This window comes from Scyliorhinus torazame, chromosome 1 (genome assembly GCF_047496885.1).
Source record: "Scyliorhinus torazame isolate Kashiwa2021f chromosome 1, sScyTor2.1, whole genome shotgun sequence".
NCBI lineage: Eukaryota > Metazoa > Chordata > Chondrichthyes > Carcharhiniformes > Scyliorhinidae > Scyliorhinus > Scyliorhinus torazame.
In genome coordinates, this window is record NC_092707.1 from 57,099,357 (window position 1) to 57,123,463 (window position 24,107).

A 24,107-nucleotide genomic window follows, 5' to 3' on the forward strand; every position below is an offset into this window, starting at 1 on the left:
TGTGTCATTTATCCTGACGGGTTCGGGAGGTAGGGGCCGGACAAGTGCGTCCGTGAGCCTGGTCCTTTGCAAAAAAAGTTGAGGCGGGTTCACCATTGGGTTTGAAGATTGGCTGCCATGCTTTGCTAAGCTTGATTTAGAGGCTGGGTGTATCAGATTTGACGAAGCACAGAGTATCCAATCTTTCTTGTATGAATGAGCAGCTTGTTCTCTTCCTCATTGTTGGATGGTCAGCGTGCACCAGGGAAATATAAAACCAGGGTTGGCCCCGAACTGTTGTTATCCTGTAATTTACTTCAGGTAGGTCTAGCTCATTTTCCTCTCTTTTTTTCTTGGGAGACCCTAAGGCTTGATTGTAATCTGAACATGTTGTTGCCAGTCCTTTCTGTACAAATGTATGGAATGATGTTGGTTCTGTTCTGGGCGCGAGGTTGGGGTTAAGTTGTGTTGTGTAGCGTATAAGTAACACGTCTTTAGAATTGGGGTTTTCGCGTATTTTCTGTTTTATTTTCCTTTTGTAAGGATGGGTATAAAGAATCCATGGCTGGTCCCTGTATGGGTGCAGATAGGGTTGATATCTGAGAAGAGGCCGTGGTGTGTCATTGGTGCCTTTGGTACTGCTAGAGTTGTGAGAGATATATATTGGTGCGCGCCCAAACATGCCACTGAAAACTTATCCTGAGCTCTCGTGGTAATTGCAAGCAGGCTTGCCTTGGGAGGGTGTGCACCATTTTACCACGTTTTCATGGCTATAGCGTTTCTCTGGTGGGGTTTATGTACAATGATTGAATCGGGCCAGTTATAATGCTGTTCCCCTCAGTATTAATATACCTTGCACTAAGGTGTGTTACTTTTGTAATTTTGTTGCATAGTTTGCAAAAATATAAAATCCTAATAAATATACTTTTTTTTTTTTAAATGGGTGAAAGTTCTGTCCCCCCTCCTAGTAATATATTCAAATTAAAGCTGCAAATTAAAAGCTTACGCCATTGTAATGAGATCAGATATTTGCTCTTTTGGCCAGAGAAACCCGAAATGGGAAGAAAATACAATTTTTGAGGCAAACAAACAGACCAAAAAAAAATGTGGGTGGCCAGCTTCCTTTAGCATCCTCTCATACAGAAAATAAAAGGCCCTTGTTAATGACCTTACACCAAAACCTTGCATCTAATTGTCAGTAAATGTTCACCAACAGTGGGAACTCTTACAATGTTGGGACCCAGCAGTGAAATTATCCTTGTTGTTATGGGCCAGGGTTTAGAGAACCCCAAAGTGTATCATGGAGTTCACCTGACCCACAACTTTTAATAGATTGTGGTTACGGGTAGCACACGGGCCTACTCTGCAGGTATGATGCAACAGAGATCTACAGTACTTTTAAATTGAAACAATGTTTATTTATGAAACCAGTTAACACTTTATAAACCCACAGTAAACATCTTAACAACTATCAATACCAATAAATCCCCCAAAGAATACAGTACTCTATAAGTAACTCTTAATCTTTCCCTGCAACATCCATAAGACACAAAAAAAAACTTTTTACAGAAAGACATCAGGTTTAACGTCTCTACAGAAACGGGTATTATTTTTAAATCACCAGAGGATCTGGAGACAGTCTTTCGATTGCAGAGAGAGAGAGACTAATACACCTTCTTGCTGTGACTGCAGCTATCCAGCTCTCAAAACAAAACTAAAACACACGCTGTAGCAGACAGCCCAAAGCGAAAGTAAAAGCCGACCGACAGTCCAGCTCCACCCACGCTCTGACATCACTGATAAACACCCATTTCTTAAAGGTACATCCACTACAGCTATTTTATAAACACCCATTTCTTAAAGGTACTCTCACATGACATTGTGCAATAGTAGTTTAGAACTATTCAATCACCTGTGGAAAAGATACTGTTGCAACACATTTGTTTATGGAATGCCACACAAAAATGTTCTCAACTGAACAGGATGCAGAGGATGTGAAAGCAAAATACTGCAAATTCTGAAAACCTGAAATAAAAACAAAGAAAATGCTGGAATATTCAGCAGTTCAGGCGGCATCTGTGGAGAGAAAAGTAGGGTCATTGACCTGAACGGTTAACTCAGTTTTTCTCTCCACAGATGCTTTCTGACCTGCTGAGTATTTCCAGGATGCAGAGAACGCTGGGGTAAAACTATTTTTTCCTCCAGATTTTTATTTGAATTCTAAATATAACTTTGCACTAATTATTGGAATGACAGATTTATTTGCAAATCTCCTCTTGGGCAGTCAGATAAGTTCTGCAAGTCTTTGATTATACAACTGGCTTACTTCACAAACAATATAAATAGCACCAATAATTTACATCTAAACATTTAAACCATTGGGTGGGGGGGGAATTTTCCACATATCACTCCTCCTCCTCCTCCCCGCCCCCCCCCCCCCCCCCCCATCCCCCCCAATCAGCGTACTTCCCTGCAGCACGCTATTGGCGGGATATTCTGGTCCCACCGTTGTGAATTTCCCATTGGATCCACCAATGGCGGGGGTTTGCCACTGATGGGACCGGGATATCCCTCTGGCGAGAATGGACGGAAAATCCTCCCCGCTATCCTTTGACAGTGTTTTGATTTCTACATTTCTCTGCAAATCTCCAACAACGCACAAAGTTAGTTGTGTGACATTATTATTATATTGCACTTCACAGTCAAAAGTGGTGGGGTTTCAAATTTTTAACCATTGCAGCATTCAAAACTATAAGAATATGGATGGTAATCAAGCTTCAGGGGCAATTCCAGGAAGTCCTATTGGTTAAAAAAAAAAACTCTCCATGATAAACTCAATATAAGCCTAAGCTGGTCACCTGGTTCAGTTACTCATTGGATAAACTCGCTGAGAATGGGGGAGGAAACCCCATTTTTAAAAAAATACTTGGACTTCCGGGTGCGGCGATGACCAGCTAAGTCGCACGTTTCGGCAGCTCCCGGTGGAACGGACTTTTGGGCTCTTAATAGGAGCCCCAACGGCAATTTAAACGGCCAAAAACACTGCGGTAAACCAGAAGGGAATCCCCCCGGACACGTATGGATAAGGGAGAGGATAGCGGCTGGATTGCGGAGGATCCTCTGGAGCAGCGGCAAGGAAGGCAAGCACAAAGCAAGATGGCGTCAGAAGGTGGCCGTTTGTTATGGGGCCCGGACCAACAAGAGTTCCTGCGGCGCTGTGTGGAAGAACTGAAAAAGGAGTTGAAGAAGGAGCTGTTGGCCCCGATATTACAGGCGATTGATGGGCTAAAGGAGGAGCAGAAGACCCAAGAGCAGGAGCTTCGGGTTGTGAAGGCAAAGGCTGCTGAAAATGAAGACGAAATACAGGGCCTGGTGGTGAAGACAGAGACGCACGAGGCACAGCACAAAAGGTGTGTGGAAAGGCTGAAAGTACTGGAGAATAATTCGAGGAGGAAGAATTTAAGGGTTCTGGGTCTTCCCGAAGGCGCAGAAGGGGCGGACGTCGGGACATATGTGAGCACGATGCTTCACTCGCTAATGGGATCGGAGGCCCCAACGGGCCCTTTGGAGGTGGAGGGAGCTTATCGAGTTTTGGCGCGAAGACCGAGGGCTGGAGAAATACCTCGAGCTATAGTGGTGAGGTTTCTCCGCTATAATGACAGAGAGACGGTCCTCAGATGGGCGAAGAAAACTCGGAGCTGTAGGTGGGAGAACGCGGTGATCCGCGTATACCAGGATTGGAGTGCGGAGGTGCCGAGAAGGAGGGCAAGTTTTAATCGGGCTAAGGCGGTGCTTCACAAAAAGAAGATCCAGTTTGGAATGTTACAACCGGTGAGATTGTGGGTCACACACCAAGGGAAGCACCACTACTTTGAGACGGCAGAAGAGGCGTGGACATTCACTGTGGACGAGAAGCTGGAATAGTCTGGCGAGAGAAAGAACTTTTGGGACAAAGTGGTGGGGTGATTATGTGGGGCGAGGAAAAAGCGGGGGGGAAGAGATGATTTTTCAATATGTTAACCTTGCGATCCTGTAACTTTTCCCTCTTCCCCATGTTGGGGGGGGATGGGGGGGGGGGGGGGAGAGAGAGCATGAGGAACTGTGAGCGCCGGTCATTAGGGGCGGGGCCGAGTGGGAAACGCGGGCTTTGTTCCCGCGCTATGGTAATTATGGCGGGAACAGGGATGCAGGAAGGAGGGGGCCTCGCACAGTGGGGGCCGAGGACAAGGGGGGAAGCCGAGGTCAGCCAGAGTTCGCTGACTTCTGGGAGCAACATGGGGGGTGCAACTACGCTAGAAAGGGATCTAGCGGTGGGGGGGGGGTTAACTGGGTTGCTGCTGCTAACGAGAAGGGGGAGCTGTTATGGGATGGGGTAGTCGAGGCGGGAGGGCGCCGTCGGGGGGATACCCGGGTGCGTGGGAACCAGGTGAGGAGCTGGGTTAAAAAAGGGGATGGCTAGTCGACAAGGTGGGGGGGGGGGGGTAAAAGAGCCCCCCAACCCGGCTGATCACGTGGAACGTGAGAGGGCTGAACGGGCCGATTAAAAGGGCATGGGTACTCGCACACCTAAAGAAATTAAAGGCAGATGTGGTTATGTTGCAGGAGACGCATCTGAAACTGATAGACCAGGTCAGACTATGTAAAGGATGGGTGGGGCAGGTGTTTCATTCGGGTTTGGATGCGAAGAACAGGGGGGTGGCTATCTTAGTGGGGAAACGGGTACTGTTTGAGGCAAAGACCATAGTGGCGGATAGTGGGGGTAGATATGTGATGGTGAGTGGCAGATTGCAAGGGGAGGCGGTGGTTCTGGTGAACGTATATGCCCCAAACTGGGATGATGCAAATTTTATGAGGCGTATGTTGGGACGTATCCCGGACCTGGAGGCGGGAAAGTTGGTAATGGGGGGAGACTTCAATACGGTGCTTGATCCAGGGCTGGACCGGTCGAGGTCCAGGACCGGGAGGAGGCCGGCAGCGGCCAGAGTACTCAAGGACTTCATGGAGCAGATGGGAGGGGTAGACCCCTGGAGATTTAGTAGGCCTAGGAGTAAGGAGTTCTAATTTTTCTCCCATGCCCACAAAGTATACTCACGGACAGACTTTTTTGTCTTGGGAAGGGCACTGATTCCGAAGGTGACAGGGACGGAATATACGGCCATAGCTATTTCGGACCACGCTCCACGTTGGGTGGACCTGGAGGTAGGAGAGGAAAAAGAACAGCACCCACTTTGGAGAATGGATATGGGCTTATTGGCGGATGAGGGGGTATGTTTAAGGGTGAGGGGGTGCATCGAAAGGTACTTGGATCTTAATGACAATGGAGAGGTTCAGGTGGGAGTGGTCTGGGAGGCGTTGAAGGCGGTGGTTAGAGGGGAACTGATATCCATAAGGGCACATAAAGGGAAGCAAGAGGGTAAAGAAAGGGAGCGATTGCTGAAGGAACTTTTGAGGGTGGACAGGCAATATGCAGAGGCACCAGAGGAGGGACTGTACAGGGAAAGACAAAGGCTACATGTGGAATTTGACCTGCTGACCACGGGTAAGGCAGAGGCACAGTGGAGGAGGGCACAGGGTGTACAGTATGAGTATGGAGAGAAGGCGAGTCGGCTACTGGCCCACCAATTGAGGAAGAGGGGAGCTGCGAGGGAGATAAGTGGGGTGAGAGATGAGGAGAGAGAGATGGAACGGGGAGCGGAGAGAGTGAACGGGGTGTTCAAGGCATTTTATGAGAGGTTATATAAGGCTCAGCCCCCGGAAGGGATGGAGGGAATGATGTGTTTCTTGGATCAGCTGGCATTCCCTAAGGTGGAGGAGCAGGAGAGGGCGGGACTGGGAGCACAGATTGAGATGGAGGTGGTGGTAAAAGGGATTGGGAGCATGCAGGCGGGGAAGGCCCCGGGGCCGGACGGATTCCCGGTGGAATTTTATAGGAAGTATATGGACTTACTGGCCCCGCTTTTGACAGGAACCTTTAATGAGGCCAGGGAAAGGGGGCAGCTGCCCCCGACTATGTCGGAGGCAACGATATCGCTCCTTTTGAAGAAGGAAAAAGACCCGCTGCAGTGTGGGTGCTACAGGCCCATTTCCCTTTTAAATGTAGATGCTAAGCTCCTGGCCAAGGTGATGGCGACGAGGATAGAGGACTGTGTCCCGGGGGTGGTCCACGAGGCTCAAACTGGGTTCGTTAAGGGGAGACAGCTGAACACGAGCATACGGAGGTTGCTAGGGGTAATGATGATGCCCCCACCAGAGGGGGAGGCGGAGATAGTGGTGGCGATGGACACCGAGAAAGCATTCGACAGAGTGGAGTGGGATTATCTGTGGGAGGTGCTGAGGAGATTTGGTTTTGGAGAAGGGTATATCGGATGGGTACAGCTGCTGTATAGGGCCCCGGTGGCGAGCGTGGTCACGAACAGACAGAGGTCTGATTACTTCCGTCTTCATAGAGGGACGAGGCAGGGGTGTCCCCCTTCTCAGTTACTGTTTGCATTGGCGTTTGAGCCCCTGGCCATAGCACTGAGGGGCTCCAGGAAGTGGAGGGGAGTGCTCAGGGGAGGAGAACACCGGGTATCCTTGTATGCAGATGATTTATTGTTGTATGTTGCGGACCCAGTGGAGGGGATGCCTGAGATAATGCGGACACTCAGGGAGTTTGGGGAATTTTCGGGGTACAAATTGAATGTGGGTAAGAGTGAGTTGTTTGTGGTGCATCCGGGGGAGCAGAGCAGGGGAATAGATGACTTACCACTGAGGAAGGTAACAAGAGATTTCCGGTACTTAGGGATTCAGATAGCCAGGAGTTGGGGAACCTTACACCGGCTTAATTTAACAAGATTGGTGGAACAGATGGAGGAGGATTTCAAGAGATGGGACATGGTGCCCCTGTCACTGGTGGGTAGGGTGCAGGCGGTCAAAATGGTAGTCCTCCCGAGATTCCTCTTTGTGTTTCAGTGCCTTCCGGTGATGGTCACGAAGGCTTTTTTCAAGAGAATTGAGAAAAGTGTCATGAGTTTTGTGTGGGCCGGGAAGACCCCGAGAGTGAGGAGGGGGTTCTTGCAGCGTAGCAGGGATCGGGGGGGGGGGGCTGGCACTACCGAGCCCAAGTGAATACTACTGGGCCGCCAATATCGCAATGGTGTGTAAGTGGATGGGAGAAGGGGAGGGAGCGGCGTGGAAAAGATTGGAGATGGCGTCCTGCAAGGGAAGCAGCCTACAAGCAATGGTGACGGCGCCGTTGCCGTTCTCCCCAAAGAAATACACCACAAGTCCAGTGGTGGTGGCAACACTAAAAATTTGGGGGCAGTGGAGACGACATAGGGGAAGGACGGGAGCCTCGGTGCGGTCCCCGATAAGAAATAACCATAGGTTTGTCCCGGGGAGAATGGATGGGGGATTTGGAGCATGGCAAAGTTGTGCAACTGAAGTTGTGCAACTGAGAGATCTGCTCGTAGACGGGACGTTTGCGAGTCTGGGAGCGCTGACGGAAAAATATGGGTTGCCCCAAGGGAATGCATTTCGGTACATGCAACTGAGGGCTTTTGCGAGGAAACAGGTGAGGGAATTCCCGCAGCTCCCGACGCAGGAGGTTCAGGATAGAGTGATCTCAGGGACATGGGTGGGGGATGGTAGGGTGTCGGATATATACAGGGAAATGAGGGACGAGGGAGAGATCATGGTGGATGAGCTGAAGGGGAAATGGGAAGAAGAGCTGGGGGAAGAGATTGAGGAGGGGCTGTGGGCTGATGCCCTACGTAGGGTAAACTCGTCGTCCTCGTGCGCCAGGCTAAGCCTGATACAAATCAAGGTTTTACACAGGGCGCATATGACCGGAGCACGGCTCAGTAAATTTTTTGGGGTAGAGGATAGGTGTGGGAGATGCTCGAGAAGCCCAGCAAACCACACCCACATGTTCTGGTCATGTCCGGCACTACAGGGGTTCTGGGTGGGGGTGGCAAAGGTGCTTTCGAAGGTGGTGGGGGTCCGGGTCGAGCCAGGCTGGGGGTTGGCTGTATTCGGGGTTGCAGAAGAGCCGGGAGTGCAGGAGGAGAAAGAGGCTGATGTCTTGGCCTTTGCGTCCCTAGTAGCCCGGCGAAGGATATTGATTATGTGGAAGGAAGCCAAACCCCCGGGTGTGGAGACCTGGATAAATGACATGGCAGGGTTTATAAAACTAGAACGGATAAAGTTCGCACTAAGGGGTTCGGCTCAAGGGTTCACCAGGCGGTGGCAACCGTTCATTGACTACCTCGCAGAACGATAAAGGAAATGGGAAGGTAACAGCAGCAACCCGGGAGGGGGGGGGGGTCCTCAGGGGTGTTTTTGTATAGATATTTGTATTAGGCTATGTATATTGGATTGTTTGATTTTATTTTTTGGAGAGTTATTATTTTTGATATGGCAGTTGCCAGTTAGTTTATATATTATTTATTTATTAAAAACGGCCACTGTTATTTATACTGGTTTACTGTTGTAAAAAGGAAAACCTTTGTATTGTTTTGTTTGGCCAAAAAATTTGAATAAAATATATATTTTTTAAAAAATACTTAGTTAGTCCTACATGGAAATTAGAGAGCCAAGAAAAATAAGTAGTTAATTTTTGGCTCCCCTGATGGATCAAGCAATACAATTCCTTTTTTAATCAAAAATAGGAAAATGTCTCTTTCCCATAAACAAACAAAACCCTTGGGGTGCCAGTTTGACCCATTCTTACCACACGCACCTTGGAGCCAAAGGCTATGTTTTCAAGCCCCTCTTTTAGTCCTATTGGGATAATGGTACACGAATAAAGCCATGAAATAACAGTGTTCATCCTTGCATCACCAAGTGTGAGCTCATAACTTACAAAAGTACCCAGGCCAGAGATGGTAACTTCTCCAGGCCTCCTGGCGATCTAGGGAACATAGGAACTGAAGTAAGCCTCTCAGTGCTTCCTGACTTTCAATTCGATCATGGCTGATCCGCACATTAATTCCATTCCTTGATACCCTATCGAACAAAAATCTTTGTTTCTCAATCTTCTAGTTTCCCAGCATCTACAGTTTTTAGGGGGAAGAGAATTCCAGACTTCTGCAACCTGTCGCATACCTGATTTCCTTCCTACATGGTCGAGCTCTCATTTTAAGATACTTCATTCACCACAAGAAAAAATAGGGTTAGTTTATCTAGATCTACCCTGTTGACCAGCTTGGGGGAAAAACAAGTCACTCAATCTTACGTACTCACACTAGTCTATGCAACCTGCACCCGTAATTTAAACCTCTTTGGCATCAGTATAATTAACAAGAGTGAATATATTTTTGATCCAAAAATGAAGTAAATGGCCAGTTAAATCTTTTTTAATTGTCAACAAAAAGGGTTAACACCGATTGTTTGGAATGCTAACATGTATTAACGTTAAGGAATTTAAATAAATTTGTTAAATACTTTAAGAAAAACTGATAAAATTGCACTTAATATGTCATTAACAACCAAATGGAAATGCAGCAACTTGGAAAATGTATCTGCAGCTAACATTATGTCTCAAATTTGAAACATTGTGAGAGAAGTACTTCAATTTGGAGACTTAATTTCCTCCATGGGTTTTTTTGAACCACACACTTTACATTAGTACACAGAAATTAATGATTGTGCTCAAAATTAAAACACAGTAATATGTTATAGCCCACAAGAGAAGTTATTCCTCCAATGGAACAAATGAGGCAATAAAAACAGTCAAACATTGATCTTCTGCCTTGCAGTTACTACAGATCCTGTTGGAAAGAAATTTACTTTTGAATATAATTTCCTTACCACATTGGGTCGTTTGACCAGGTTCTCAAGTTTCGTATGACTGAACTCCAGGCTTATGACATTATAGAGCTTCTCTCTTTCCACCTCTGGCGTTTCGTAGTATTTCACCCATTGTGACATGCTCATCTCAGTCCCTTTCTGTGTACTAACATCCATGACATCCACAATACGACGACTCCCTGAATCGTACACAAAAAGCAAAACAATTCTCATCAACTTCAATTTACAATCTAGTTTTTGTACACCCATGTATGTTGAATATCGTCTTCATGAAACTAAAAATGTAAGAGAATTCATGTTTAGTATAAATGTCCTTCGCAGTAACACAAACAACAGCACATGATAAATTTGAAAAGCACATAGAATTTACAGTGCAAAAGGAGGCCATTCGGCCCATCGAGTCTGCACCGGCCCTTGGAAAGAGCACTCACTTAAGCCCCACACCTCCACCCTATCCCTGTAAACCCAACTAGCCTTTTTGGACACTAAGGGCAATTTAGCATGGCCAATCCACCTAACCTGCACATCTTTGGACTGTGGGAGAAAACCGGGGCACCCGGAGGAACCCACACAGACACAGGGAGAACGTGCAGACTCCGCACAGTGACCCAAGCCAGGACCTGGGACCCTGGCGCTGTGAAGCAACTGTGCTAACCACTGTTGGTCGTGGTGTCATTCATTCGCTTCCAGCACACTTTTTTTTAACCTGGCCTCTTAATTAAGGAAAAATACAAGAAGGATTTCCACAAGGGATGAAATGAAGTATCTTACTCTCTTCAGATGTTGTTGAAATTACTGGCCAATGGTCAAAAGTATCAATCATTCTGAAGGAACTTTGCCCAAGTGGCCATTTACAAGGGCTTTGACAAAGAGTCATCCAGACCCGAAACATTAGCTCCTTTCTTCCTCCACAAGACGCTGTCAGACCTGCAGAGATTGTCCAGTATTTTCTGTTTTGTGGCTATTTACAAGGCTTGATAGACAGTGCTGATATGATATTCAACGAGGTTAGGGCATCAGAGTCAAATCCAATCTAGCCAATATCGACACAAGGGATTACAACACAAGAATGAAAGATAGGGGCAGCACTGCAGGGAAGTGGTTAGCACTGCTGCCTCACGGCACTGAGATCCCAGGTTCGATCCCGGCTCTGGGTCACTGTCCGTGTGGAGTTTGCACATTCCCCCCGTGTCTGCGTGGGTTTCACCCCCACAACCCAAAAATGTGCAGGGTAAGTGGATTTGCCACACTAAATTAATGATAATAATCTTTTATTCTCACAAGTAGGCATACATTAACACTACAATGAAGTTACTGTGAAAAGCCCCTTAATTGGAAAAAATGAATTGGGTACTCTAAATTTTTTTTAAAATGAAAGATAGAAGCCCTGGCTGATTTCAGCCTCTCTAATCCCAACCACTACCAACACAGCAGATCAAACCAGGGACATTCTTACACATCGAGCCATCAATGAACTGGTTCTTGATTCAATGTCAAAAAAGCAGAGTCTGGTCTTACTTCCAACCTTGTGCAAATCGTTAAGCATTTCCTATAAAGTGAGTTAATATACTGCAGAAAGAACAGTGTGCCTTTGGGGTATGATACGTTCAGCCTGCACTACGATACATTTGTGCAATCTGCAAGTTAAAGGAGAAGAAGCTAACTCATAATTTGCAACAAAAGTTTTTTTAAATTGAGGTTGCAAAACAAAAGGCAACAGCTGGTGCAAAATAGTGAATATTTGGGCCAACGTAATGACTTATTTTTCCTGAGCAATTTTTACATTGGCTTATAAGATCAGCGAGATAAACATCTTTACACATTTCCTCCCGTCAATATGTATACATATCAGTAAGCAGCAAGTTAATGATCCATGCAGTTATTTGCTGATCTAAACAATGACTGGAATTCTCCAGCCGCTGGGATTCCTTTTTCCCCGTAGGCCCACGGGTTTCCCAGTGACATGGGGAGGCTTCAATGGGAAATCCCCTTGACAAGCGACGGGGAGAGAGATTCCCACCGACAGCGCACCGCCGAGAAACACGTGGCAGCGGGCCAGAGAATCCCGCCCAATGTCTTTCTCTAATTACATTAAATTTCTCCTTTTATGACGAGTTTCTATTTAATTTCGGAGGATGAAATGCTCGCAGCATTGAGTACCTTTCAGTGAAATTTGAAATGGCTTCCCATTAAGCCATATTTTCTGTGAATCACGGGCACCTTGCCGTGGTGGGGAGGCTTGAATGTTCTGTTGATCCCAAGGGCAACGCCGTTGGGAATCTTAAGCTCATGACAGGGCCAATGGCAGTAATATCAGAGGGGAGGAACCATGAAAAGCGCAATCCAAAACAAGTCCTCAACGGCGGCTCAGGTGGAAGATACATGCATGGTATCAACTTCTGCAATGGCAGATGAAGGCCACAGCAGTAGGAAGATCATCAAGGTTCCTCTGCCACTGAAACTGGGCCTACCTCCTGTCAAGGACCTCTTGTCTGCTGATATGCAATACCCATGTTAAAAGATGCCTCGCACCATGGTCTACCTAAAGGAAACCAGCACAGGATGGCAAGAGGAGGCCTGGAAAAGGAGCCTGAGAAAGGAATACCAGTGACCTAGAGTTCAAGGATTGATCCCGCCTCCTAGAAATACCTGTCGAGTGTGTGCGAAGATGCAACTCTAGATTCGCACTTACAGCCATCCAAAAACCCACAGAACCCATGACCAGTGACAGAGTTTCTTACATGGACAATCATACTCGTTAGCGAGTGATCGCTGAAGAAAGAAAAATAAAATTTCCTGTGTTGTTATTTGTAATAATGATTCAAATTGGGGCGGCGAGGAAACAATATTCTGAGAATGTTACATATTAGACATCTGGGATCAGCGGTTAAAGAAAATGCTTAGCTTAAAATTGCCAAATGTTAGGAAAAACTAATGTCCATAAGGAGGCAGAGTATAACTAACCCACCTGACAAAATCAAATTTGAAAAATTAGCCAATTTGCAAAAATAAAGAATTCCAGTTGCAAGCATTCTTCTCAGCTCTGCAATGGTCCATCTGAAGACAAAACTTTCTAAATAAGGGTTTCCTTCCTTGTAGTGGATTGAATTGCAAGAACATGCATTTACTTTGCTTGTTTTTTTACTCTCTCAGAACTGCGACTATGACCTTGGCTTTTCAGGAGAGAATAGTTTTAGCCAAGGTCACTGCAATACACCCAATTAAGCAGCCTGAAGGTTTTCTGTACAATTACTGATGAACGCTCCCATGACTGCAAATTATGGTTGTAAAATGGGGGCGGGGGCGGGGGGGGGGGGGGGGGGGGGGGGGAAGAGAGAGAGAGAGAGAGAGAGAGAGAGAGAGAGAACAACAAGGAAACAAGTAAAAGAAAAAGAAAAAATGCTGCAAACATTCAGTCAGTAAAGGAAAAAATTATCGTTTATGGTGCAAGTCCTTTGTCAGAATGTTGACTGGTCTGTTGTGTATTTCTAATATTTCAATCCCTTAATTTCCAGTATCTGCAGGTTTTTACTTTTTACTCATAACTGTACTCTTGAATTCATCATGACATTATGTCCTGTTATGAAAGAGACATTTGTTGCAGCTCTGAAAAGGCTCTTGGAACCCCCACTTTATTGCTTGTACTGCCTACTAAACCTGGACACAAGTAGCGAATGTAAAATGTAGCGATAGACAAAGATATATACACAAACACGGCAGTGACAGCTAAGTAGCGAGGTCGAAACAGCCAGACCACTTTGGAATTGTAATCCACATATTCAGGCGGTGGAAAATCATACGCGAGACGGAAAACCTCTTTCTGTTCTGGAGGTGATTTTCCTGTGCAGCTGTATTAGAATTGAGCATTTGCTGTTTAAAATATGGATATTTTGCTTACTTTGTGTGGCCAGTCGTGTCGTTCGGAATGAATTAGATTAAGGTGGCGAACAGAGGGCTAATTACATCCATTGTACTTAAAGCAAAATATTTTTTTTAAATCACGCAAGAAAGCATTACTACAACTTGAAGAACACATAGAATAACTGGGGCTGTTCGTCAGTGATGGTCAGCAAGTCATTAATCCACTAGTTGCACACTGCACCAAGTGGAAGCCCCAATTTTATAGTGGCATTCTGTTTATGCTAATTCAGTTACCACTTACTCGAGAGCTCAGTTCCCTTATTGTAATTCCAAACTTTGTTTCAAAATGGATGCTGATCACTGTGCCATAACGGTGCATGCTCCAAGCTCATGACTGCAGGTGAAAACGAGGAAGCAATGTAGTTTTAAAGTTGGCCACATGAGGTCAATGATCAACTGGAAATTTGTTCTCTTTCAGAGATCAACTTCATGGGCACAGCGAGAGACTACTACAACTATGAAGAAAGTTTGTTACCAAACATTCTTTCAAATCAAAAATTATGAATATTAGGTTTATATAATATACTTTTAATTAGGTTATTCCTGTTCATTTCCATTATAATTCTCAAATACTACTTTCTCTTCTCAAACAACTATGAAATAGGTAACAGATGTATGCTCGGACCCCAGTGTACACTGGCACGGATAGCACTAAATTTGAATAGTAAAAAAGGAAGACATATTCAATTGTCTGATGTTGGTATAACAAGCGTGTGCATCCTCACAGGACTGGACTTACTCTAAAGCTGCTTTTCTATGGTCATTCTGACACAATTGCACCATGGTGCCCAGCGCAGGACTTGTGCCACTGGCAATAACCACAAGTTGTAGGCCAGTGGTACCACTTTCTACAATGGCCGGGATTAAAGCAATTCCAAAGTAGTGAGGCAAGAATAAAAATATTTCACGTGTCTGCGTGAGTCTCGCCCCCACAACTCAAAAGATGTGCAGGGTTGGTGGACTGCCCATGCTAAATTGCCCCTTGATTGGGGGGGGGGGGAATAATTGGATACTTTAAATTTATTTTAACAAAGAATTAAAACTTTCCAGTTTTACTCATGCACAAATTCTCTGACTGAGATTAAAAACAGGACACAATTAAACAAAGCATATATGGAATAAATTGCATGTAACAAATCTTTATAAAAGTGTAACCAAGAAATATTACTGCTTCAGTGAAACCTAGGTACAAATTATGGCATGTCTGAAAAAAAATGAAGGACCTCTTCCTCCTTCTATTATAATGCCTATTTTGGAAGAAGTGCAGCGCTTTAAAACTTCTTAAGAATGAAGAAGTATGTAATAGTTCAGGAGCTCTGGCACCTATCCAATAAACACCACACACAACTTATCCCAAAAGTCAATGATAATGGGAACCTTGGAAAAAGGCAGGAATGCAAATAATTACGCATAGATTAGATAGTTGGGGTCTCAACAATTTTAACTAACACTGAACGTCTATTTTATTTTCTTTAAAAATGAAATGTTGCACCCCCTGCTCTCCTGAAGATGTTGACTCATAGGCTATGGTTTCACTTGTGCTGGCCATCATCCAGCACCTGATCCAAATGACTATTATTCATGTGTGATCCTGGACAAGGAGTGCCAGCAGATGTTTAACCACTGCGTGATTAAACCACAATCCTGCCTTCATTTCTGTCCCACACAGTTTTCCAAGCAAGGACATCGAATACTGATCAGAATTGGAAACCTTTGTCTGCGTTTCCTCTCCCTAATCCCACCAATTGGAGCAACCCAAAAGCAAGTCCAGAACCTGGGGTATCTGTGTTCTTAATCTTAGTTAAGGTAAACATGATGTGAAGATGCCGGCGTTGGACTGGGGTGAGCACAGTAAGAAGTCTTACAACACCAGGTTAAAGTCCAACAGGTTTGTTTCAAACACCAGCTTTCGGAGCACTGCTCCTTCCTCAGGTAAATGAACATACCTCTTCATTCACCTGAGGAAGGAGCAGTGCTCCAAAAGCTAGTGTTTGAAACAAACCTGTTGGACTTTAACCTGGTGTTGGAAGACTTCTTACTGTGCTCAACGTAAACAGATAGCAATCACCATCTTCCTATAGCTAGCTGGGGGAGAAAGGAGAATAATAAACTAAATCTCTTCCCCCAGCTATGCACCATAACTCTGTAAGCTGCTGTGCTAGGGAACCTCAAATGGAGCAATCGTCATTGGAAGGTTGAGCCGAGGTAGCAGTGGTCACAATATAATTGAACTTTACATTCAGATTAAGGGAGATAAGAGTGGCTCTAACATTAGTATGTGAAAATTAAATGAGGGCAATTATGAGGGCATGAATGCAGTGAAAGTGAACAGGCAATTTAGGTTAAGGGATAGATCAATAGAGTGTAGCCATCTAAGATGGCCACCTGCAAGCGACCATGGGAACTGCGGCCAACCCAGGACTCAGACAGATACACAGCCTATGTGTATCTAAAACACAGGTAACCAGACCTGACCGAAACAACCGCTCGTTTACATTTTTTTACATACTCCCCAGCCCCTTGGTCAGCTCCTCCAGCCTGACACGGTGCCACAAGCCCAGCCACCTGCTCCTCCTCCACCCTCGGGAACCTCAGCCGATCCAAAAATCGATGCATCCCCCCCTCCTCCGTCAGGGGCTCAGACCTATACAGCCCCTCATAAAAGTCTCTAAATACCCCATTTATTCCCACCGCACTCCGCACTGTATTCCCCCCTTTATCTCTAACTCCCCCAATCTCCCGCTTCCGAAGCTGGTGTGCCAACATCCGGCTAGCCTTCTCCCCGTACTCATACACCGCCCCTTGCGCTTTCCTCCACGGCACCTCTGCCTTCTTGGTGGTCAACAGGTCGAACTCGGCCTGGAGCCTTCGTCGCTCCTTGAGTAGTCCCTCCTCGGGAACCTCTGCATACCTCCTATCCACCCTTAAAATCTCCCCCACCAATCTCTCCTCTCCTTCTTCTCCTTGTGGGTCCTAGTGAAGATTAGCTCTCCCCTAATCACCACCTTCAGCGCCTTCCAGACCACCCCCACCTCCCCATTATCGTTAGCCTCTAGATAGCTTTCAATGCACCCCCGGATAAGCCCGCGCACCTCCTCATCCGCCAGCAAGCCCACATCCAGGCGCCACAGCGGGCGCTGGTCCCTCTCCTCCCCTAGCTCCAGCTCCACCCAATGCGGGGCATGGTCTGAGATGGCTATGGCCGAATACTCCATGCCCTCCACCCTCGGAATTAGTGCCCTGCTCATAACGAAGAAGTCTATCCGGGCGTAGGTTTTATGGGCGTGGGGAAAAAAAGAAAATTCCCTGGCCGCCGGCCTGACAAACCTCCATGGGTCCACTCCTCCCATCTGGTCCATAAACCCCCTCAGCACCTTGGCCGCCGCCGGCCTCTTACCCGTCCTGGACCTGGTGCGGTCCAATGCTGGATCCAGTACCGTGTTGAAGTCTTCCCCCCCCCCCCATTTATCCAGCTCCCTACCTCCAGGTCCAGAATCGGGCCCAACATGCGCCGCATAAATCTGGCATCGTCCCAATTTGGGGCATATACATTCACTAATACCACCCGCACCCCCGGCAGCTTACCACTCACCATCACATACCTACCACTATTGTCTGCCACGATGTTCAGCGCCTCGAACGACACCCGCTTCCCCACCAAAATCGCCACCCCTCGATTCTTTGCGTCCAACCCAGAGTGGAAAACCTGCCCTACCCACCCCTTTCTCAGTCTAACCTTATCTGCCACCCTCAAATGCGTCTCCTGGTGCATAACCACATCTGCCTTCAGTCCCTTCAGGTGCGCGAACACACGCGCCCTCTTGACCGGCCCGTTCAGGCCTCTCACATTCCAAGTTATCAGCCGGATCAGGGGGCGCCTGCTGACCCCGGCCACTCCATCGACCCCCCAGTGTGGCAGTCTCTCTCTCTCCTCCCTCCCCCCATCCTGTCCATCAGCGGGCGCTCCTCTCCAACACCGCCCTTCCCCCCCGGCCCTGCCCCCTTCTTTCCCTCCCGTGGGAAAAAGCGCACGTTCCATCAGACTGGCCCCGCCCTCTCTGCCGCATCTCCCTTTTGCGGCCTAATCCCAGCTCCCCCACCTCGGGCCTCCCATCTCCCCTCCCCCAACGGGACCCCGAGTTTCCAACCACCGATGCACACACGCTCACAAAACCCCCACTTCGAACCAATTCACCCTACCCCACCCGGCACCCAAGGAAACAATACAGAACAGAACAGAACATCCCCCAAAATCCCCAAAGCACAGTAACCACAGTAGCCCCCCGTGACCTCCCCTCACAACCGACCCTCAGTCCGTGTCCAACATTTCGGCCTGAATAAAGGTCCATGCCTCCTCCGGCGTCTCAAGCTGTTGAACGTGCGACTTAGCTCAGCATAGCCGCAACCGCAAGTCCCTCGTTTACATTTTAATGGCCCATTTTCCCAGGACAATAGAACTCCAATCAAGCAACCGGTACAGCCACAGACTGATCGGCGCCACTCCCTTGCTCAGAAAGCACAACTGCCAAGGTCAATGACCACTAAGGATCCGCCCAGCTACCAAGGCACCCACCCCTTTATTGGCCGAAATCGAAGAGAGTGATCAGAGCCCCGTCAAACTATTGGGTCCAAGGTTAAGGACCGCCCCAAAGAGCGCGAAATCTCAGGGGGCTAAAAGAGAGCGCAGCCATGTGTTCTGTCTCTCTTGGATCCAGCCTGTGCCAACCCAATTGTAGCAGGAACAGCCAGCTAAGTTCAAAACCAACGATCGCTACCTGACGGATGAGCCCAGCAGAGACACAGCCACTTTCTTTGAACCAGCCAAGTGAAATCCAGACAAAGGCCTTCATCCATTTGCACAGTGCCGGTCGTCCTGAAGTTAAGTATAGGTTATTGTAGCTGATAGGTGTAGTTTAACTCGTAGTAGATAATGTGTTTGCATGTTGAGATAATTCTTGTGCATGTAAATAAACCATCTTTTGAACTAACTAACTGGTTGTGTGGTCATTTGATCGATATAAGGGAAGGCTTGTGGTTCACCGAGATAAATAAACAGGAGCAACAAGAGATGCAGTGGCAGATATTTATGGGGATATTCCTGCATACACAGAATAGATACATTCCAACTACAAAGTATTATGAGGACAGATTGGGATTGTTTCCACTGGAGTTAAGGAGAGTGAGTGGAAACTTGATTGAAGTATATGCATTCCTGAACGGTCTTGACAAGGTGGACATAGAAAAATAAAAAAATAGGGACAGGAGTAGGCCATTCAGCCCTTTAAAAAAAATAATCTTTCTTGTCACAAGTAGGCTAACAGTTATACTGCAATGAAGTTACTGTGAGGAGCCCCTAGTCGCCACATTCTGGCACTTGTTTGGATACACAGGGAGAATTCAGAATATCCAATTCACCTAACAGCACGTCTTTCAGGACATGTGGGAGGAAACCGGAGCACCTGGAGGAAACCCATGCAAACATAGGGAAAATGTGCAGACTCCCCACAGACTGTGACCCAAGCCGCAAATCGAACTTGGGACCATGGCACTGTGAAGCAGCAGTGCTACCCACTGTGCTACCGGGCTGCCCTCAACCGTATCACAGCGAGAAGGGAAAATACACTGGGAACTGTATCACAGCGATTGGGGGAACGACACAGGGAACTGTATCACAACGAGAAGGGGAGTCGACATTGGGAACTTAATCACTGGGAACTGTAGCACAGCGAGTGGAATCTACACTGGGAACAGTATCACAGCGACAGGGGGAAAGGACACAGGGAGCTGTATCACAGCGATTGGGGGAATTCAGGCCTGCCCCACCATTCACACAGAACGTTTTACACAGAATTTACAGTGCAGAAGGAGGCCATTCGGCCCATCGAGTCTGCACCAGCTCTCGGATAGAGCACCCTACCCAAGCCCACACGTCCACCCTATTCCCTTAACCCAGTAACCCCACCAAACACTAAGGGCAATTTTGGAGACTAAGGGCAATTTAGCATGGCCAATCCACCTAACCTGCACGTCTTTGGACTGTGGGAGGAAACCGGAGCACCCGGAGGAAACCCACGCAGACACGGGGAGAACGTGCAGACTCCTCACAGACAGTGACCCAGCAGGGAATCGAACCTGGGACCCTGGCGCTGTGAAGCCACAGTGCTAACCACTTGTGCTACCGTGTTGCCCTTGTCATTCATTATGATCATGGCTGATCATCCAACTCAGAAACATATTCCCACTTTCCCCCCCATATCCTTTGATCCCTTTAGCCCCAAGAGCTATAGAAAACTCCTTCTGAAAACATACAGGGTGGGATTCTCCGGTCCCCCAGCTGCATGTTTCTCGGCGGTGTGCAGTTCTGCTGCCAGTGGGATTCTATTCTTCGCCGCTTGTCAATGGGATTTCCCATTAAAAGCATACCACGCCACTGGGAAACCCACGGGAGGGAGTGCACTGCCAGCAAGAAAGGGAATCGCAACCACTGAGGATTTTGGCCACAATCTTTGGACTTCAACTGCTTTCTGTGGTAGAGTTCCACAGGCTCACCACTCTCAGGGTGAAGAAGTTTCTCCTCATCTCAGTCCTAAATGGTTTACCCCGTACCCTTAGACTGTGACCTCTGGTTCTGGACACCCCCGCCATCGAGAACATTCTTCCTGCATCTAACCAGTCTACTCCTGTCAAAATTTAATACGTTTCAAGAAGATCCCCCTCATTCTTCTAAACTCCAGCCAATATAATCCTAACTAACTCAATCCCTCCTCATACATCAGTCTCTCGTATGTCCGTTCTGCCATCTCAGGAATCAACCTGGTAAACCTTTGCTGCACTCCCGCTGTAGCAAGCACATCCTTCCTCAGAGAAGGAGCACAAAACTGCACACAATATTCCAGGTGTGGCCGCACCAAGTCCCTGTATAATTGCAGCAAGACATCCCTGCTCCTGTACTCAAAACCTCTCGCTTAAAGGCCAATATACTATTTGCCTTCTTTACCACCTGCATGCTTCCTTTCAGCGATTGGTGTACAAGGACACCCAAGTCTCTTTGCATATCCCCCTCCCTGTTTTTGATACCAAATTGGATATCCACACATTTATCCACATTATACTTGTATCTGCCGTGTATTTGCCCGCTCAGTCAGCTTGTCCAAATCACACTGAAGCATCTCTGCTCACAGCTCACTCTCCCAACCAGCTTTGTGTCATCTGCAAATCTGGACATATTACATTTAATTCCCTTATCTAAATCATTAACATATAGTGTGAATAGCTGGGGCCATAGCACTGATCCCTGCAGTACCCCACTTGTCACTCCCGTCTTTCAACCAGTTTTTTTTATCCATCTCAATACACCACCTCCAATCACACACACTTTAATTTTATACGCTAATCTTGTAAGCAGAACTTTATCAAAATACTTTTGAAAGTCCAAATAAACCACATCCCCTGCTCCACCCCCGAATCAACTCTACTAGTTACTGGCCCTTTAAAGAGCACTTATACGCAAGCCCACATCACCCTTTCCCCGTAACCCAGTAACCCCACCTAACATTTGGACACTAAGGGCCAATTTAGCATGGCCAATCCACCTAACCTGCACATCTTTGGACTGTGGGAGAAACAGGAGCACCCAGAGGAAACCCACACAGACACAGGGAGAAAGCACAAACTTAATACAGTCACCCAAGGCTGGAATTGAACACGGGCTTCTGGAGCTAACCATTGTGCCACACGATTAAATCGGATATTTTCAATTAAAGAATTGTGCACTTTAAATCAAACTGCAGTCAAACCTCAGACAGGCTGATGGGAATTTAGACTTGACCAAAGTCAAATATACAACCCACAGACCAACTGCCAGAACATGTCCAATCACGCATTGGAAAATTATTGATTCTAATGATATGCACCGATCTGTTGTGGGTGGCCCAGATCAAGTCTGGCAACAAGGTACATGCAAACCACACCACCGGAGATGGCACCTGGGGCGGGCCCGCAGTGTCCTGTCAAGTGGACATCACCTCATTCATTGGGTGTTGAGGCAAAAAGCCAGAGAAGCTTCTGGAAAGGCGCGAAGGGAGGGGGATAAAGGTAGATGCCCAAGAGACATTAGCAACAAAGACTGAACATGCAAGATGACCAGAGAAGGAAGGAAGAAAGCTGCCAGCTAGATCTACCTTCAAAGCCTAACATCGGTAGTGGTAGTGGGGAAAATGTTTGAATCCATTATCAAGGGCTTTATAGCGGAACATTTAGAAAGCAGTGGCAGGATCAGTCAGAGTCAGCATGGATTTATGAAGGGAAAATCATGCTTGACAAATCTGTTGGAATTATTTGAAGAGGTAACCAGTACAGTCGACAAGGGGGAGCCAGTCAATGTGGTATATTTGGACTTTCAGAAGGCATTTGACAAAGTCCCGCATAAGAGATTATTGTGCAAAATTAAAGTGCATGGGATTGGGGGAAATGTATTGAGATGGATAGAAAACTGGATGGCAGAGAGGAAACAAAGAGTAGGGGTTAATGGGTCCTTTTCAAATTGGCAGGCAGTAACCAGTGGTGTACCACAGGGATCGGTGCGATTCACAATATATATTAATGATTTGGATGAGGGAACAAAATGTAACATCTCAAAGTTTGCAAATGATACCAAAATAGGTGGGAGGGTGAATTGTAACAAGGTGCAGAGATCATACAGCAAGATCTGGACAGGTTGGGCGAGTGGGCAAACCAATGGCAGATGCAGTATAATTTGGAGAAGTGTGAGGTTATTCATTTTGGAAGCAAAAACAGGAAGGCAGATTACTACCTGAAAGGTTGTAAATTGGGAGAGGGGAGTATGCAGCGGGACCTGGGTGTCCTTGTGCACCATTCGCTGAAGGTAAGCATGCAGGTGCAGCAGGCGGTAAAGAAGGCTAATAGTATGCTGGCCTTCATTGCAAGAGGTTTCGAGGAGAGAAGCAGGGATGTGTTGCTGCAATCGTACAGTGCCTTGGTGAGGCCACACTTGGGAGTATTGTATGCAGTTTTCTCTGAGGAAGGATGTTCTTGCTCTCAAGGGAGTGCAGCAAAGGTTTACCAGACTGATTCCAGGGATTCCATACGAGGAGAGATTGACTAGGTTGGGATTGTTCTCGCTGGAGTTCAGAAGAGTGAGGGGGGGGATCTCATAGAGACCTATAAAATTCTAACAGGACTAGACAAGGTAGATGCAGGGAAGATGTTACCAATGATGGGTGTGTCCAGAACCAGGGGTCACAGCCTGAGGATTCGGGGTAAACCATTTCGGACAGAGATAAGGAGACACGTCTTCACACAAAGAGTGGTGAGCCTGTGGAATTCATTGCCACAGGAAGTAGTCGATGCCAAAACTTTGAATATATTCAAGAGGCGGCTAGATATAGCACTTGGTGAGAACGGGATCAAAGGTTATGGGGAGAAAGCAGGATTAGGCAGTTGAGTTGGATGATCAGCCAGGATTGTGATGAATGGCGGAGCAGACTCGAAGGGCCAATTATCCTGCTCCTGCTCCTATCATCTATGTATCTATGTATGACGACAGACCCAAGAGACTCAGAGAATCAGACCCACGGTTCAATCAAAGCCATCTTTACGGGTAGTATAAAGCTGGATAAAGCTTTTGAGTAAATAAGCTGGTCGAAGTATTTGAATTTAACAGATGCAACATTACATCCTCAAAGAATTACAGTATATTTGTCAAGCATAATTTCCCTTTCATAAATCTATGCTGACTCTGTCTGATTCTGCCATTGTTGTCCAAGTTCTCTGCTATTAAATTGTTTATAATGGACTCCAGCATTTTCTCCACGACTGATGTCAGGTTTATTGGTCTATAATTCTGTGTTTTCTCTCTACCTCCCTTTTTAAATTAGCTACCCTCCAATCTGTAAGAATTGTTCCAGAGGCCATATACTCTTGAAAGATGACCACCAATGCAGCCAATATTCCTAGAGCCACTTCCTGAAGTACCCTGGCATGTAAATAAGCAGGGCCTGGGGATTTATAGGCCTTCAATCCCATCAATACCCCCACACCATTTCCGTACTTATTTTTTTTAGCTCCTTCCTCTTTCTAAACCAAGTGTTTTGCAACATATCTGGTACATTATTTGTGTCCTTCTTTGTGAAGAGAGAAGCAAAGTATGTATTTCGTAGGTCAGCAGTTTCTTTGTTCCCCATTATAGAATTCCCCAGCTTGACTGCAAGGGACCGATATTTGTCTTCACCAATCTTTTTCTCTTTACATACCTATAGAAGCTTTTACAGTGAGTTTCAATGTTCCTCACAAGTTTACTCCTGTACTCTATTTTTCCTTTCTTTTTAAAAAAAATATATTTATTAAAGTTTTTTAACACAATTTTTCTCCCTTACAAACAATAACCCTTGTAACCCCCT

The 24,107-nt window shown here is 46.6% G+C and overlaps 1 protein-coding gene across 10 annotated transcripts in view; it reads right to left on the minus strand.

Moving 5' to 3' along the window:
• The window catches only part of LOC140408146 (lysine-specific demethylase 2B-like), a 402,335-nt gene that overhangs the window by 259,155 nt on the left and 119,073 nt on the right, over positions 1-24,107 (minus strand). For all 10 annotated transcript variants that reach the window (XM_072495150.1, XM_072495146.1, XM_072495145.1 and 7 more), the window contains one exon: positions 9,769-9,947. In XM_072495150.1, the coding sequence (XP_072351251.1) occupies positions 9,769-9,947 (179 nt within the window). The remainder of the gene's footprint in view (positions 1-9,768; positions 9,948-24,107) is intronic.